Raw genomic sequence first — 19,215 nt, forward strand, 5'->3', positions numbered from 1 at the left:
AGTTCTGTCATATAGTTTACAGAATATGAAGGAAAGTCTTTGGTGACATGTGTTTATTAAAGTACACGTATGTCATGTCGTGTCATCTTCCTCTTACATCTAGTGTTGACATTAAATCCCCACAACTTCTGTTGCAAATTCCAAATGTTTCCTCTGTATAACACATTTTTTAGTGTATCTATACGTCAGTGTAATATTACTAAAGTGGGAATTGTAATGGATTCTAAGATGTGGATGTAAGTAATGAATTATATAACAGTTATGCTAAGAAGTGCTAGGTGTGGCAATGGAATTGAGTTTTTTCTATATTTACTTCGCGCTGCAACCTTGCGTCATTATTAGGTAAGCGGAGTATGCCTCTGATGAGCCATTCCCACATCGCAAAGCACGTGGTACGAGTGAGACTGTGTAGTAGAGGGCTTAACAGTAGTACTCTGCGAGAAATGAATTCGTGATTTTAAACCTGTGCAAAACTGCCTTTGTCGAGAAGTAGTAGTTTTGTACATACTCGTGTCTGACAGTTCTACGTTTTGACACTAAAATCGTTGTTTTTTGATGCTGGAACAGTTGTTTCATAGGAAGAGTTAAGATCATGGTGTAATCGTAGTCTTCATATTAAGAGCTGGCTCATCTAAGTATTATCCATATCTGTATAGGGTATCCATAATTAAAGTTCCAGTTTCAAAACACTATAGAAAGAGAACCACTGCCCAGAATGATGTCAAATTTGAACATCAATTTATTGCTGCCGGGGAAACGTCATGGAACCCAAAAAAAAAATTCTACATCTACACTCTGCAAACCACCGTTAGGTGCATGGCAGAAGTCATGTTCCATTGTGTCTCTTCCCATTCCATTCATATATCGAGCACGGGTAGAATGATTGTTTGAATGCCTTTGTGTGTGCTGTAATTATTCTAATCTTATCCTCACGATCCATATGTTAGTGATGCCTAGAGTCGTTATCAATATCTGCTGTTAGCCCTGTTTGTCACGGGTCTCACACACTTGAACAATATTCTAGAACTGGTCGCACAAGTGATTTGTAAACAATCTCCTTTGTAGATTGATTGCACTTCCCCCAGTATTCTACCAACAGGCCGACGTCTACCACCGGCTTTACTCACAACTGTGCCTATGTGATCATTTCATTTCATTTCACATCCATGAAGAATATTACACCCAGGTATTTGCATGAGTTGGACGATTCTATTGATATTGTAGTCATAGGATACTACATTTTTTCGTTTTGTGAAGTGCACAATTTTACATTTCTGAACATGTATAGGAAGTTACCAGTCTTCGCACCACTGTGAAATATTATCAAGCTCTGACTGAATATTTATACAGCTTCATCCAGGAAGTACGTCATTATAGATAACTGCATCATCTGCAAAAAGTCTGAGGTGACTATTAATGATGTCTACAAAGCCATTAATACACAGTGTGAACAGTGAGGGTCCGAATAAACTTCCCTCGGCCACACCTGAAGTTACTTCTGCATCTGACAATGACTCTCCATCCAAGATAACACACTGTGTCCGTCCTACCAAAAAGTCCTCAATCCAACCGCAAATTTCTGTTGATACTCCGTATGATCGTACTTTTGACACTAAGCATAAATGTCGAACTGAGTCAAATGCTTTTCAGAAATCAAGCACTACTGCATCTACCTGACTGCTCGATCCAAAGCTTACAGTATGTCATCTGAGAAAAGTGCGAGTTGCGTTGCACACGATCGACGTTTCGGAATCCATGCTAATTGGTATTGAGGAGGTGGTTTTTCTTTTCAAGATACCCCATTATGTTTGAGCTCAGATTATGTTCTAAGACTTTACAACAACTCGATGTCAAGGATATTGAACGGTAGTTTCGGGGACCACTTTTACTACCTTTCTTGTAGACAGGTATGACCTGTGCGTTTTTCCAAGTACTGTGCACGATTATTTGTTCGAGGGATCTACGGTAGATTATCGTTTGAAGAGGGGCTAACTCTGACGCAAATTCAGTATAAAGTCTGACAGGGATTCCATTGGGCCCTGGAGCTTTGTTCAGTTTTAATGATTTCAGCAGTTCCTCACCACCACTGACACTAATACTTATTTCATTCACCTTTTCAGTTTTACAAGGATTGGGGCATTTCTCCTGGATTTTCCTTTGTAAAGGAACATTCGAAAACGGGGTTAAGTATTTCAGCTTTTGCTTTGGTGCCCTCAACTTCAGTTCCTGTCTCATTTGCTAGGGACTGGACATTTACTGTAGTGTCGCTAATAGGCTTTACATACGACCAGAATTTCTTTGGGTTTTGTGAAACATCATTTGACAGTGTTTGTCTCCTGACAGCAAAACGCGTTTCTTTCAGCATCTTTCTATCTAGAGCCCTATGCTTTTTTTTTACACCTATTAATGACATTTCACCAATAGATGGCGCTGTTCTTTAGGTAAATGGGATCGGCTACAAACGATAGATGAATCGCAATATGACGACTATGCTTTGAGTTACGCATTACACCGTCCTCATTGTCCAATATGTATGTCTGCACAAGGTCGGCATCCAACAGGTGTGGCACTGATATTTAGGTAAACCCGTCCTCTATGGTATGGCCCTACCCTAGAGTGTGGGAAAAAAAATCCGCTTTTAATTTTCCTGGGGCCAGTCACCGCATAAGTAGCAAAAGTCATAGGTTTCTAACTGTCGTGACTCTGGCGCAAGATGTGTTCAATATGCTGTGCACTATTTTCTGTTGCAAGTTGAAATCGAGAAACAACATGCTCCACAAAAGATCGAGTGTCCGGATGGTCAGTATCAGAATACGTTGTGCAGTGTGTCCTTTCAGTCCAGTTTCTTTCGTAAATCGAGTACTGAACACAACACAACACGTTTCAGATAACCCTATAACCAGAAGTCATACAGATTAAGATGAGTTAATGTGGATGCCGAGGCTGTAGGTAAATGACAAGTGATAATTCTAGTGTTTCCTAAATGCCTCTACAGCAGCTATTTCGCTGGCTGTGTAATCTATGGAGGGGCACCATTTTACATAAAAATGATCCTACGCTGTTGATGGGTTGGAATGACAAAAAACTGTCATAGCGTTTACCAGTGATAGTGCAGGTAACGGAACCCAAAGGACTCATCTCCTCAAAAAAATATGGGCGTACAATAAACGATGCCGTGAACCCATAGCACAGAGTCACCTGTGCAGAATGAAGTGGTACCAGTTGATGTACATGCAGTTCTGCGTGTTGACATGTCCTCGGAGATGGAAATGGGCGTTGTCTGTCCACAGAATGTTCCGTAGCTATTCATTGTCCACTTCCATGCGAGCAAGAAATTGCAGAGCGAACGTTTGTCTTACTGGCACTCAGCAGGAAGCAGCTTTTGAACATGGGTGATTTTGTATGGGTAGCAGTCCGTGATGTTTCGTAGGATTCTATGTACCGTGCTCACAGGCATGTCCAGTGTTCAGGAAATTACCCATGCACTGCATGTTTGCACACTACCATTCAACGTCTCCTGAAATGCTGTGGCCTCTTCTTTGACAGACGTCGGGTCAACTCCTTTCCTAACTCTGACGCATTGCACTTCGAAAGAACCTGTCTTCTCGAATTTTGTAATCATTTTTTCCAGACCCATAGCAGACATCGGACTGATGCCTTTTTTCAAATAACTGAATGTCCGGAACTTTTCCAGGGACACTGGCGCACAGTCACAGTTCTCGTAAAAGAGTTTCACCAGCAGCACGTGGTCCTTCACGGCAACAATCTCGTCGGGCGTCTCGGACGCAAACTGATTAACAGCTGTGTGCAGCTTATCTGTCGGTGTGCATATTCTGACGCTTAGCGCCTTCTATTAGTCAAATTTCCGTTAATTTTTTTTCCGACGGTGGCCCCTTGCGTCAATAATATGCATTTCAAATTTGGAGTCATTTTGAGCAATGGATCCCTCTCACCAGCGTTTTGAAAGTGGAAACTTTTATTAAAGATTCCCCGTAAAATGTTAATGTGTGGTATATCACTTAAACAAAACAACAGCTACATAATTTGGGCATATATAATTATACAGCATTTTGCTAACTCAAGTGAACTTTGCAAGGTTTGCAATCGACCCCGGATACTCTGATTCCTTTTTCCTCCAGAAATTCAGCAATGTCGGATTTTAAATAGAAAAATCGTTCCAGATATGCCCCTTAACTTAACCAACGTACTATGCAGTAATATACATAATAAAGTCTCCGCACTCTTCGTTCAGTTCCATCAAAAACTGTTGCAGTTCACAGTGTAATAATGCGTATCACTGCAGGAAATTCACAGTTCGTACCACCACCTTCTGTACCTACAAATTTAGCACAATCATCTGTCAATCGCTGTAATTTTTTCCTATTTCATCGTAATTTAAATCTTTAAATTCTTTCTACACGCTGTTTTAATGTCATTCCAAAGAAGATTTGAGGTATCTGTCTGTTATGCGACTGCTTATTAGGCACTGATAATTCTCATCCTTCTGTGATTCCCATTCGTTTTTAATGGTGTGCCGATACGTTGGTAGATAGCCTTTTTTGTGCAAACAGCCACTGTACCTGTGAACTTCCTTTATACCACGAACAAGTAGCGTAGTATGAACAGAGCTGATACCACAATTATGCCGAACTGAAGAAAATGACGCCGACCGAAAAATGTTACATAGCACAATTATATGAAGTGTCGCGTTGTACCGAGTACTTCCGAGTAGGACCGAGGAAATCCGAGACGTCCCGATTAGTGTGGAGAGAGGCCGAACCTCGGACCGCAGACACATTCTGCACACTCCTCGTTTTTCGCATTCTTGCCGATCCTCCTGCAAGACGTTCACTGCGCAACGCAGTTAAAAGGGCACATTTTCGAAACTCTCCCATTGTCTCCCATTGCGACGCAGAGGTTTTGAAATGAGGCTCAAAAGTGGCTACGGCCTTTCCCTGTAATTGTGCACAAGCGTGGCACCCTGCGACGTTTCGCTCGGGCTCGGCGACGCTTAAAACGGCACGCTGACGACACGTCCGAAAAAATACCAGAGCTCAGAAGTTCGTGTGAGGTGTAATGTGCGTTGATGAAGTGACATTGGCACCAAATTTCACCATAATCCTTCCCAGCGTCACTCACAGTTTTATCCACATTTCACACATTCTCTTGACGCCTGTGCCACGGAGGTTGGAACCGCGACTCCCAGCGTATAACTCACGCTGTTTTCTCATGGGTGTCTGAGGAAAACATTGCAGACACAAGAGCATTCAGAATCGACACGAAAAGGCCTCAGGAGGTGGCACAAAGAGCATAAATGGAAAACCGAGCAAGGTGGCGGAGTAGTTAACACATTGGACTCGTGTTCGGGAGGACTACGGTTCAAACCTGCGTCAGGCCACCATTTATGTTTTCCGTGGTTTCGTTAAATCGCTCCAAGCAAATGCCGGGATGGTTTCTTTGAAAGGGCACGGCCGATTTCCTTCCCCATCCTTGACACAATCCGAGCATGTGCTCAGTCTCTAATGACGTCGATGTCGACGGGACGTTAAACTCAGTTTTTCTTCCTTCAATGAAAACACACCTTCCCTCTGGGCGTTGATTCACATACATCTCGCGGTCGAAAACGACAGTTCGCAATGCGATCTACATCTACATCCATACTCCGCAAGCCACCTGACGGTGTGTGGCGGAGGGTATTTGAGTACATCTATCGGTTCTCCCTTCTATTCCAGTCTCGTATTGTTCGTGGAAAGAACGATTGTCGGTATGCCTCTGTGTGGGCTCTGATCTCTCTGATTCTGTCCTCATGGTCTCATCGCGAGATATACGTAGGAGGGAGCAATATACTGCTTGACTCCTCGGTGAAGGTATGTTCTCGAAACTTCAACGAAAGCCCGTACCGAGCTACTGAGCGTCTCTCCTGCAGAGTCTTCCACTGGAGTTTATCTATCATCTCCGTAACGCTTTCGCGATTACTAAATGATCCTGTAACGAAGCGTGCTGCTCTCCGTTGGATCTTCTCTATCTCTTCAATCAACCCTATCTGGTACGGATCCCACACTGCTGAGCAGTATTCAAGCAGTGGGCGAACAAGCGTACTGTAACCTACTTCCTTTGTTTTCGGATTCAATTTCCTTAGGATTCTTCCAATGAATCTGTCTGGCATCTGCTTTACCGACGATCAACTTTATATGATCATTTCATTTTAAATCACTCCTGATGCGTACTCCCAGATAATTTATGGAATTAACTGCTTCCAGTTGCTGACCTGCTATATTGTAGCTAAATGATAAGGGATCTTTCTTTCTATGTATTCGCATCACATTACACTTGTCTACATTGAAATTCAATTGCCATTCCCTGCATCATGCGTCAATTCGCTGCAGATCCTCCTGCATTTCAGATGAGCAACGGGATGAGTTCTTGATGTTCAACACTCCTGACACAGCGCGGACGATTCAACCCTTACCTGAGGACATCATGGACCTCCAATCTATATTAATGTGATCGCTCCGCTTTGGAGTGTAGCGCAACCCTTATTTTTTCTCTGGCATACAGAGTGGGACAGCTAGGAACCTATCAAAGTCATTTGACGAAATTTGGACGTGATCCGAGTAGCGAAGGGTGTTTATGCTTTTTGAGCCGTCTTGTTTCACGCTCTCCTGTGGTGTGATTACAGGGGACGTGACATTGGCAGATGAGTGAATAAAATGGCAAAGGCTCCCTCTAAGACTCCCCAGTTCGGCAACGCCTTCGGTGCCATCTGTGTTCGTTGGGCACTTTTAAAAAATGTGCCTGTACAGAGACAGCCATTCACAAATTCGTATGCACCAGTGTGACAGACAACCATTTCGACACATCTCGGCTGAGTGGCAGTACGTCTCTGAAATAGAACCTGCTGGCCGTATGCGATATGTAAGGGATGTCTATCATATTGGCGCCCAGGAACTGAATGTATGTCTTTATACAGGGACATTTTTAAAGTGCACAACAGAGGCGCGCGGGTGGCACCGACGGTGTTGTCGTACTGGACGGGTGGGAAGGGCGGTACTTATAACGACACTCTGCCGTTTTTCTAACCTCGCATGTGTCCATATCGCAACAGTCTACACGCCCTCTCAGTGATCCCGCCACAGGAGGGCTAAAAAAGCATAAACACCCTTTGCTGCTTCGGCTCACGTCCACATTTGAGTCAGCGGTTTTGAAAGGTCTTCAGTGGCTCCACGTTATATGCCAGAGCAAAAATTGCGGTTCCGCTACACTCCAGAGGGGCACGATCACGTTAAGTTGGGCTGCAGTCGAGCGATGTCCTCAGAGAAGAGCTGAATCGTCTAAGGTTGTAAGCACTGTCGAACGTTGGCTAGAACGTCATCTTGTTGCTCATCGCACTGCGAACTGTCGTTAGCGACCGCGAAATGTTTGGGGATCAACGCCCCAGGGAAAGGTGTAGCTTCATTGATGCCCATTATGCCATCTCCTGAGGCCGTTTCGTGTCGATTATCAGCACCCGTGTGTGTGAAATGTCGGCCGCTCATAAGAAGAACGTGTAATTTCAATACTGGCCGTCGCAGTTCTGACGTCCATTGCAGAGGCGTCAAAAGCAAGAGTGAAACGCGGGTTGGAGGGCGTGTGACGACCTTCGCATCGTATGACACGTCCACAGTAACGTTGGACCGAGCTATCATGAAACTGGGTCTCCATGTGACATCGTTGACCCATCATACATTTTTTTTTTCCGCACGTGTCGAAACCTTTTGTTTGAAGCATCTCACACAGATCTTAGACTCGGGTTGGTTTGCTTAAGCATGTAAGTGTGTGGACATTATTCTCCTTCTACTCCATCCGTGAAACTAATGAAAACATATCTTTTAAGAGTGTAGTGGGTTGCGGAGGAAGAGGGGGATAGATCGATAGCGGTACGGCTGTAGCACACAGTGGCGTGCGGAGTTCGGAAGTAGATGTAGAAGAGCGTACAGCATGATGATCGGTATTCACTGAAGCGGCAAAGAAACTGGTGTAGGCATGCGTATTCAAATACAGAGATATATAAACAGGCAGAATACGGCGCTGCGATCGGCAACGCCTATATAAGACAACAATTGTCTGGCGGAGTTGTTAGATCTGTTACTACTGCTACAATGGCAGGGTATCAAGTTTTAAGTGAGTTTGGACGTGGCGCACGAGCGATGGGAAACAGAATCTCCGAGATAGCGATGAAGTGGGGATTTTCCTGTACGACAATTTCACGATTGTACCGTGATTATCAGGAATCTGGTATAATATCAAATCTCAGACATCGCTGCGGTCGGAGAAAGATCCTGCAAGAACGGGACCAACGACCACTCTACAGTCGTTCAACGGGACAGAAGTGCAATCTTTCCGCAAACTGCCGCAGCTTTCAATGCTGGGCCATCAACAAGTGTCAGCGTGCGACCATTCAACGAAGCATCATCGATATGGGCTTTCAGAGCTGAAGGCCGATTTGTGTACCCTTGATGACTGCACGGCACAAAGCTTCACGCCTCACCTGGGACCGTCAACACCGGCATTGGACTGTTGGTGACTGGAAACATGTTGCCTGGTCGGCCGAGTCTCGTTTCAAATTGTATCGAGAGGATGGACTTGTATGGGTGTGGAGACAACCGCATGAATTCATGGACCTTGCATGCCAGCAGGGGATTGTTCAAGCTGATGGAGGCTCTGTAATGGTGTGAGGCATGTGCAGTTGGAGTGATATGGGATTCCTGATACGTATGACTCTGACAACGTACGTAAGCATCCTGTCTGATCACCTGCATCCATTCATGTCCAGTGTGCATTCCAACGAACTTGGGGCAATTCCAGCAGGACAATGCGACATGCCACACGTCCGGAATTGCTACAGAGTGGCTCCAGGAACAGTCTTCCGAGTTTAAACACTTCCGCTGGCTACTAAACTCCCCAGACATGAACATTATGGAGCATATCGGAATGCCTTACAACGTGCTGTTGAGAAGAGATCTCCACTCCCTCTATTCTTACGGATTTATGGACAGCCGTGCATCCCTCCAGCACTAATTCAGACATTAATCGAGTCTATACCACGCCTGCGTGCTCGCTGGGGCCCTACTCGATATTAGGCAGGTGTACCAGTTTCTTTGGCTCATCAATGTATATATCGTTAACTATAAGTGCGAAACCAAGCAATCTTAAGAAAGATATTGAAAATTTCAATACTGACCTCGATGCACTATCAAAATGGCCACAGGACATAGGACTAAAACTAAACCCATCTAAAACCCAAGCGGTACTTGTTGGTCACTCTAAGCTCATTATCCCAAAACATCGGGAATCCGTACCATCTCTTATCCTAAATGGAACAAATATTAACTTCTCTCCCTCATCAAAGCGTTTGGGAGTAATAATAGATGAAAATCTAAATTGGACAGAGCACGTAACTGCAGTATGTAAAACAGCATCAGCATCCCTTCATGTCCCACAAAAATATAAAAAAACTCTTCCCTTTCGATCTGAAAAAGAAATTAGCATAAACGCTTATACTCCCAATCATTGACTACAGCGATATTATTCTACAAGGCCTCTCTCAGGAAAATTTGCGGAGTCTGGAACTGGTCATGAATGCCTGCGTCTTATATATCTGTGACGTTCGACTTTATGATCACATTTCACCAGCATATGCAGAATTGTCCTGGCTGCGTGCAGACAAACGCAAAGATTTCCATACACTTTGTCTCATCTACTGACTTACAAATGTACACTGTCCCTCATATCTCTCCTCGTCCTTAACGCTTATGTCGTAGCAACATGACAGAAACACACCTTCCCATCATAATAAAATCCTCTCTGTTCTACTACATCGCTCAGTCACCTTTACAGTAGCGGGAACCCGACTGTGGAATAACCTCCATCGTTATGTTAGAGAAATTAAAAACATGTCCGACTTCAAAAAACAGTCAATGACGTATCTACTTAAGCAACAGTAATGCCTTTCTCTGTACATGAACGCACTTCACCTCTTTACTTCCCTCTTTCCCCCTCCTTTAATCTCCCCTCCCCAAAACTCGCTATACTAGTAAACATCTACTTTACACACCAAGATATTAATGTACATCTGCACAAATCTTCATTACTATTGCCAATTTTTCTCATGTTTATCATTATTATTTGATTTTTTACTGTTATTATTATTGCTTTTATCATAATTTGTATGTATAGCACCTGTTGTAAAAATACTGCCAGCACTTACTTTATTAGGTCTTAGTCATTACTCTTTAATCATATTGTCACTAGAGTAATCTAATTTTCGTATTTAAACTATTGTCATGATGTAACTCTGATGTGTGAAATGCTGCATGTGTGGAACACTGGTCCCATGTAAGAGAGGGCCTCATGGCCCTAATTTGATCAGGTTAAATAAATAAATACACTACTGGCCATTAAAATTGCTACTCCAAGAAGAAATGAAGATGATAAACGGGTATTCATTGGAAAAATATATTATATTAGAACTGACATGTGATTACATTTTCACGCAATTTGGGTGCATAGATCCTGAGAAATCAGTACCCAGAACAACCACCTCTGGCCGTAATAACGGCCTTGATACACCTGGCCATGCAGATTCAACACGATACCACAATTCATCAAGAATAGTGACTGGCGTATTGTGACGAGCCAGTTGCTCGGCCACCATTGACCAGACGTTTTCAATTGGTGAGAGATCTTGAGAATGTGCTGGCCAGGGCAGCAGTCGAACATTTTCTGTATCCAGAAAGGCCCGTACAGGACCTGCAACATGCGGTCGTGCATTATCCGGCTGAAATGTAGGGTTTCGCAGGGATCGAATGTATGAGAATGTATGAGAAATCGGTTGGAAACTTTCCTCATGTCAACACGTTGTAGGTGTCGCCACCGGTGCCAACCTTGTGTGAATGCTCTGAAAAGCTAATCATTTGCATATCACAGCATCTTCTTCCTGTCCACTGTTCGAAGTGCCGTCAATGCGAACAAGAGGTGACAGAGACGTGTGACCGAGAGGTGACCCCATACCATCACGCCGGGTGATACGCCTGTATGGCGATGACGAATAAACGCTTCCAATTTCCGTTCACCGCGATGTCGCCAAACACGGATACGACAATCATGATGCTGTAAAGAGAACCTGGATTCATCCGAAAAAATGACGTTTTGCCATTTGTGCACCCAGGTTCGTCGTTGAGTACACCATCACAGGTGCTCCTGTGTGTGATGCAGCATCGACGGTAACCGCAACCATGGTGTCTGAGCTGATAGTCCATGCTGCTGCAAACGTCGTCGAACTGTTCGTGCAGATGGTTGTTGTCTTGCAAACGTCCCCATCTGTTGACTCAGGGACGTGGCTGCACGATCCGTTACAGCCATGCGGATAAGATGCCTGTCATCTCGACTGCTAGTGATACGAGGCCGTTGGGATCCAGCACGGCGTTGCGTATTACCCTCTTTAACCCACCGATTCCGTATTCTGCTAACAGTCATTGGATCTCGACCAACGCGAGCAGCAATGTCGCGATACGATAAACCGCAATCGCGATAGGCTACAATCCGACCTTTATCAAAGTCGGTAACGTGATGGTACGCATTTCTCCTCCTTACACGAGGCATCACAACAACGTTTCACCAGGCAACGCCGGTCAACTGCTGTTTGTGTATGAGAAATCGGTTGGAAACTTTCCTCATGTCAACACGTTGTAGGTGTCGCCACCGGTGCCAACCTTGTGTGAATGCTCTGAAAAGCTAATCATTTGCATATCACAGCATCTTCTTCCTGTCGGTTAAATTTCGCGTCTGTAGCACGTCATCTTGGTGGTCTAGCAGTTTTAATGGCCAGTAGTGTATAAGTCTTAGGTCTCCATAGTCACTTAGAAGCCTCGTGCTCGAGAACAACAAAATGTAAACAGTGTCGGCCGTAATAGTGAGCGACCGGAACTGAACTGAGTAATAAAGTAGGCGTAGTGAATAAAATTGTGCGTTGTGTTGCAGGCAGAATGATTTAGAGCGTCGGTGATGCCACAATGGAGACTGGTGGCGGCAAGTGCGCGGCGTGCGGCGTGCAGCACGGCGGCCGCGAGCCGCACGTGTACGAGTACGCGGCCGCCGTCGACGACGACCTCACGTGCCACATCTGCCTGCAGCCGCTGGTGGCGCCCGTCGACATGGCGTGCGGACACACCTTCTGCGAGCCGTGCCTGCGCGGCTACCTGCGCACGCACCGCGCCTGCCCCGTCGACCGCCAGCCCGTGCCGCACAACCAGCCGCTCTGCTCGCCGTCCAGCTTCGTGCTACGCAAGTCAGTCGCTTTGTTTGCTGCACTTGCTAACAGCCGCCTGCCATTAATACAGGGTGTCCACAATGAGACTCCAACATTTGAACTCATAAAATCTGAGAGGAAACACAATTTATTGACGAAAAAATACAGGGAAATCATACAGCAGCTCATCAAGTATTCATACACAGGTAGATGGTTCTGTACACTTGAACATGGCCGCCACGGGTAGCGCGAAGAATGTTGTTGTTGTGGTGTTCAGTCCTGAGACTGGTTTGATGCATCTCTCGATGCTACTCTATCCTGTGCAAGCTTCTTCATCTCCCAGTGCCTGCTGCAGCCTACATCCTTTTGAATCTGCTTAGTGTATTCATCTCTTGGTCTCCCGGTACGATCTTTACCCTCCACGCTGCCCTCCAGTACCAAACTGGTGATCCCTTGATGCCTCAGAAATGTGTCCTACCAACCGATCCCTACTTCTAGTTAAGTTGTGCCACAAACTTCTCCCCAATCCTATTCAACACCTCCTCATTAGTAATGTGATCTACCCATCTAATCTTCAGCATTCTTCTGTAGCACCACATTTCGAAAGCTTCTATTCTCTTCTTGTCCAAACTATTTATCGTCCATGTTTCACTTCCATACATGGCTACACTCCATACAAATACTTGCAGAAACGACTTCTTGACATTTAAACCTATACTCGATGTTAACAAATTTCTCTTCTTCAGAAATGCTTTCCTTGCCATTGCCAGTCTACAATGGCGCGAAGAATATCAAGTCTATAATCGATTTCGTGCCGTGTGTTTCGGATCATCTGTTCTGTGACAGAGTTGATGACAATTCTTAGGCGCTGTTTCAAGTCTTCCAAGTCCTTTGCTGGTGTAGCGTGTATCTGGTCTTTCACATAACCCCACAAGAAAAAATAGAGGGGGTTATGTCGGGCGAACATGGCGGCCAACGAATTGGACCTTACGGCCAATCCATCGTTGCGGGAATGTGTCATTTAAAAATTTTCGGACATCAGGGCTCCAATGGGGTGGTGCACCGTCCTGTTGAAACATCACATTTGGCTGCAGGTCTGTTATCTGTGGGCCGGCCGCGGTGGCCTAGCGGTTCTAGGCGCTTCAATCCGACACCGCGCGACTGCTACGGTCGCAGGTTCGAATCCTGCCTCGGGCATGGATGTGTGTGTGTGCTGTCCTTGGGTTAGTTAGCTTTAAGTAGTTCTAAGTTCTAGGGGACTGATGACCTGAGATGTTAAGTCGCATAGTGCTCAGAGCCATTTGTTATTGTGGCACGGAAAATTGTTCCAACATGTCCAGGTAGATGGCTCCATCCACAGTTGGCTCCTGAAAGAAAAACGGCCCAACAATGCGATTTATCATCAAACTACACCGCACATTAACTTTTGGACTGTCGCGCATGTGCTCCCTATGTGCATGTGGATTTTCGGACCCCCAGATGCGCACATTGTGACGATTGACAGCCTCTGACACGTGAAAGGTTGCCTCCGCAGTAAACATCACGCGTGATAAAAATGACTCGTCCGCGGCAATACTATCTAACATGACACACGCAAATTCTTCTCGCTTTGGTCGATCATCAGGCGTGATTTCTTGCACAACGTGCACTTTATATGCGTACTTGATGAAGCACTTTGTGCATTGTTGAAAGTTTCATTCGAAGTTCTAGTGCTGCCTGTCGCACTGACTTCTGTGGACTTTGTTCGACTGACCGCCGCAGTTGTTCCACATTATGTTCGCTGATCCCAGGCTTACCACCACCGTGCCCTTTCTCCACACTCCCAGTAGTCAAAAACTGATCACACCACTTCGTTATAGTCTTGAACGACGGGGGCGCTTTGTTGTAAACTCGACGAAAGTTTCTTTGCCCTTGGGTCGCCGATTTTGTCTCTGCATACCACCGGACCACTTGTGCACGCTCCTTCATATCCTCCATTTTGCTAAAACAATTGATTGCAGCTCCACTACCGCCGCTTGGCGTATAAAATTCGCACACCACAAACTTGTTGAGTTGTCTGTCTGCCCATTCAGGATTCACAGGTCCACCATCTGAAATGAGAAAGATATAGGATAGTAAAATGTTGGAGTCTCATTGTGGACAACCTGTACTACTTTGCCCCTCAGATCGCTATTCCTGCTAATATGGGTCTTTCCGTGCTAAATATCGAAGCACCAGTAAATCCCCGTGCAAAAGTAAATTCCTTTACAAATGCGTTAATGTATGGAGTATCTGATGTTATGTAAAGTTCAGAAAATGTTTCAAATTGTGTGTTCAGTGTGTTGGAAGCCGCTAAGTACTCTCATTCTGTGATACTGGACGAATGTAGTCCCGTGTAATTTGCGCGCCTTGAGTTACACGGCCTCGAATCGTATACACAGTTCCTAAATGTAGTATGTGCGTTAATGTGTTAAACCTTTAGCAAAGAACTATACCTCTAACTGGTAGATTACGGCAGTGCTATAAATTTTTGAATTCGGTCAATAATTATGCGAAATACAATCAAATTTTTGTTGCTCCTGCACGCCGTCAGATATTAAGTCTGCAATTGAAACGGTGTACCGTGAGCTAGGTTAGCCGTTTTCTACACTACTGGCCATTAAAATTGCTACACCACGAAGATGACGTGCTACAGACGCGAAATGTAACCGACAGGAAGAAGATGCTGTGATATGCAAATGATTAGCTTTTCAGAGCATTCACACAAGGTTGGCGCCGGTGGCGACACCTACAACGTGCTGACATGAGGAAAGTTTCCAACCGATTTCTCATACACAAACAGCAGTTGACCGGCGTTGCCTGGTGAAACGTTGTTGTGATGCCTCATGTAAGGAGGAGAAATGCGTACCATCACGTTTCCGACTTTGATAATGGTCGGATTATAGCCTATCGCGATTTCGGTTTATCGTATCACGACATTGCTGCTCGCGTTGGTCGAGATCAAATGACTGTTAGCAGAATATGGAATCGGTGGCTTCAGGAGAGTAATACGGAACGCCGTGCTGGATCCCAATGGCCTCCTATCACTAGCAGTCGAGATGACAGGCATCTTATCCGCATGCCAGTAACGGATCGTGCAGCCACGTCTCGATCCCTGAGTCAACAGCTGGGGACGTTTGCAAGACAACAACCATCTGCACGAACAGTTCGACGACGTTTGCAGCAGCATGGGGTATCAGCTCGGAGACCATGGCTGCGGTTACCCTTGACGCTACATCAGAGACAGGAGCGCCTGCGATGGTGTACCCAACGACGAACCTGGGTGCACGAATGGCAAAACGTCATTTTTTCGGATGAACCAGGTTCTGTTTACAGCATCATGATGGTCGCATCCGTGTTTGGAGACATCGCGGTGAACGCACATTGGATGCGTGTATTCGTCATCGCCATACTGGCGTATCACCCGGCTTGATGGTATGGGGTGCCATTGGTTACACGTCTCGGTCACCTCTTGTTCGCATTGACCCTGGCCAGCACATTCTCCAGATCTCTCACCAATTGAAAACGTCTGGTCAATGTTGGCCGAGCAACTGGCTAGTCACAATACGCCAGTCACTACTCTTGATGAACTGTGGTATCGTGTTGAAGCTGCATGGGCAGCTGTACCTGTACACGCCATCCAAGCTCTGATTGACTCAGTGCCCAGGCGTATCAAGGCCGTTATTACGGCCAGAGGTGGTTGTTCTGGGTACTGATTTCTCAGGATCTATGCACCCAAATTGCGTGAAAATGTAATCACACGTCAGTTCTAGTATAATATATTTGTCCAATGAATACCCGTTTATCATCTGCATTTATTCTTGGTGTAGCATTTGTAATGGCCAGTAATGTAATATAGATGTGCAATGTCCAGTGGCAGAGAATCTACATGTTGCCTCCTTACTTTTCGTGTGGTAGGAGCTGTTCTGCGTCCTCCACAGCAACTAGACACACTTTTATACCATATTATTATGTTTTGTTTTCTCGGTGAAATGACGTCCTAATCTTTTCTTAACATATGACGGAACAAGTATGTTGACGAACTTTCTATCGCACTTTCTAAAAAAAAAAAAAAAAAAAAAAAGCCTGATGAAAAATGCTGCTCTTCCTTCAATGTCCAATACCTCCTATGTTATTCCTACTTGAAAATGGTGGAAAGATTGACAGTAAGGATTTGATATATCTTCCTGCCACTGTGGCACATCAAACCGCACTAAAGACGACGCGTTTTCGAGAGGTCTTCATTGCGGTGTATTATTGAAACTGCATATTTTCGCTATACGCGAGTATAAATATTTAAACCACCAAATATGGCCTGCTAGCTCCGGAAACACTGAAATTAAGGTGTCGGCTTTTCGCTTTGCTTCTGCCAATCACAGCAATGACACATGATCTCGTCAGTCAATCAAAGCATCAAATGAGTGAACAGGATAGGTCATCTAGTCAGCGAATCGCAACAACACTTTTTCGTAACATGAACAGACAAACGTTGCGAAAATATTACACATGCAGCTGGATTAAAATAGGAATGGTTAATGTGTAAATTACTTTAGAAACAGTACAGTAACAAGCAAAGCTATGCTTTCAGAAGTTGTGTTGAAATAGGAACGTAAGAACACAGCTTACATTCCTGCGAGTGAAATGAGCAACAGTTACATTTGTATTCTTGCTTGGTATTTACGAATATATCGCGAATTCCTAGAGTGCGGTTAGGTATCAACCAAGACCATAGCTTAAATTGCTGTGAGTTCGTAACATATCGAAAGAAACTGTCAACCACATGCGACAATAAAGACTTAATTTATTTTTTACGAGTGAAACCGCTACATTTTATCCTAACCTAGGCCTCGAAATAAGCTACAGATCAGTCTATCACCACAATAAGATACTGTATCTTTCCCGTTCGTTGCCTTTGCCATTTCACAACCAATCACATTCCAACCTCACCGCAACCTCATAGTTAATGACATACTGGGAATGTGAACGCATAGGTTTGCTTTTATTATACTGTCTGCACATTACTTTGAGCCAATAACCATTCTTATTTGACTCGTGTTGTAAGCATAATGTTTTGATAACGGTTACGTGATCACCTTGTAGATTACAGCAATCCAATGTTGGACTCTATGCGAAAAACAACACAGTCAGTGAAACTTCCTGACAGATTAAAGCTGTGTGCCGGACCGAGACTCGAACTCGGGACCTTTACCATTGGCTGGCAAGTGCTCTACCAACTGAGGTACCGAAGCACGACTCACTCTCCGTCCTCACAGCTTCAGTTCTGCCAGTTCCTCGTCTCCTACCTTGTGGTAGAGCGCTTGCCTGCGAAAGGCAAAGGTCCCGAGTTCGAGTCTCGGTCCGGCACACAGTTTTAATCTGCCAGGAAGTTTCATATCAGCGCACACTCCGCTGTAGAGTGAAAATTTCATTCAGGAACGTGCATGTTTACGAGTAAGAGCATTAACAACATTATACCTAGTAGCGTTGATACACATTATCTGAGAACCACCTCACAAACAACTTACCTTTCTCCTGGAAATTAATGAAAGAGGCAAGTAAAATTCGTGACCACGATTGGCTTCGTCAGATAGTATATTGTAATATTAACTCGTGGCCCGTGGTGTAGTGGCATCGTTAGGACATGACACAGCACAAACAGCTGTGTCGACATGGCTGCAAGGTGTCGCTTACGGTAAGCCCTGTAAGCACAGCTGTGCGTATTCCTTCTTTTAACCTACCCGTGGTGGCCCTCGGTAGCCCAGAGGTAAGCTGCCACACGTCGTCAGCAGAACGGGCACGCTGTGTTACTCCCAACCTAGCCAAGCTACCTGTACGTATGCCCAACCCACGCACGTTGAAGGACTCTTGCCTGCCTGACCGCCTTCCCGCTGTGGTACGCTCCGTAGCAACTTACTCTGTGAGCGGATGCGACGGCTTGAACAGCTCGGCAGTTCGGGAGTTATTCGGCCGCCGTGCGGTTGGGTGTGCGCAGTCTCTGTCCGTGCCGGCCGCTCCGCCAACAACGGACCGAGCCTCGGAGGAACACACTCACCACGCGGCCCTACTGGCGCGCGGACTGACGGAGAACAACTACAGCTCTGCCTAAGCAGGGCTGTACAACACCTGGGTGGAACAACTCCCACCGGCGCACAACGCACCAATTGAAGACGACGACATTGTGGACCACGAAATGGAAGCAGCTCTGCCACACCAAGCATCTTCATCGTCAGAAAGCGAGGAAAAACGGAACGGGAAAACGAAACGCAAAATCCACAAGAGGACGAGTTTGAGACGCCACAACCACCGGCAAGAAACAGCGGAGGAGAATCCGCGCAAACGAAAAGCTGAGGTGGAAACGGCCAATCGTTTCACTCCTATTGTCCCTTCCCCGCCTACAGTAGGAGAATCACCAGCAGAAACGAACAACGCCCTGCAACTAACGCAGGACCTGCAGAAGTGACACCACCACGCCGCAAATTACCGCCAATATCCCTACATTATATGGAAAATTATGTACAGTTGAATGCATTTCTCAAACGACAGCCACTGGGTTCCCTCAAAGCAATTTATCTGGGAAACAGGATAAAATGCCATTTGGAATCCCGTGAAGATCATCAACGGGCAATGAGCTGCTTTAAACAAAACCAACTTCTACTTTACACCCACTAGCCTCTCTGAGGCAAAGGAACTGAAGTTAGTCATTAAACATTTACCTGCGTCGTTTCTAGTGGTGGAAGTGATCCGGGCACTACACGAAAAAGGCTTCCCGGCGGCAAGAGTACATCAATAAAAGGAAGGAACCAAACAGCGACTTGCTACCAATCCTAATCTTCGTCGTGAACCTTTCGAAATTGAAGGAAAACAACAAGATCTGTGTCAAACAATATGTACTATATACAGGGTGATCAAAA

At 45.3% G+C, this 19,215-nt stretch overlaps 1 protein-coding gene across 2 annotated transcripts in view; it reads left to right on the forward strand.

Moving 5' to 3' along the window:
• LOC126184674 (ligand of Numb protein X 2-like) overlaps window positions 1–19,215 on the forward strand; it is a 528,500-nt gene that overhangs the window by 173,516 nt on the left and 335,769 nt on the right. For both annotated transcript variants that reach the window (XM_049927160.1, XM_049927159.1), the window contains exon 2: window positions 12,019–12,325. In XM_049927160.1, the coding sequence (XP_049783117.1) occupies window positions 12,051–12,325 (275 nt within the window). In that variant the 5' untranslated portion in view covers window positions 12,019–12,050. The remainder of the gene's footprint in view (window positions 1–12,018; window positions 12,326–19,215) is intronic.

This window comes from Schistocerca cancellata, chromosome 4, assembly GCF_023864275.1.
Source record: "Schistocerca cancellata isolate TAMUIC-IGC-003103 chromosome 4, iqSchCanc2.1, whole genome shotgun sequence".
In the NCBI taxonomy this organism is placed as follows: domain Eukaryota; kingdom Metazoa; phylum Arthropoda; class Insecta; order Orthoptera; family Acrididae; genus Schistocerca; species Schistocerca cancellata.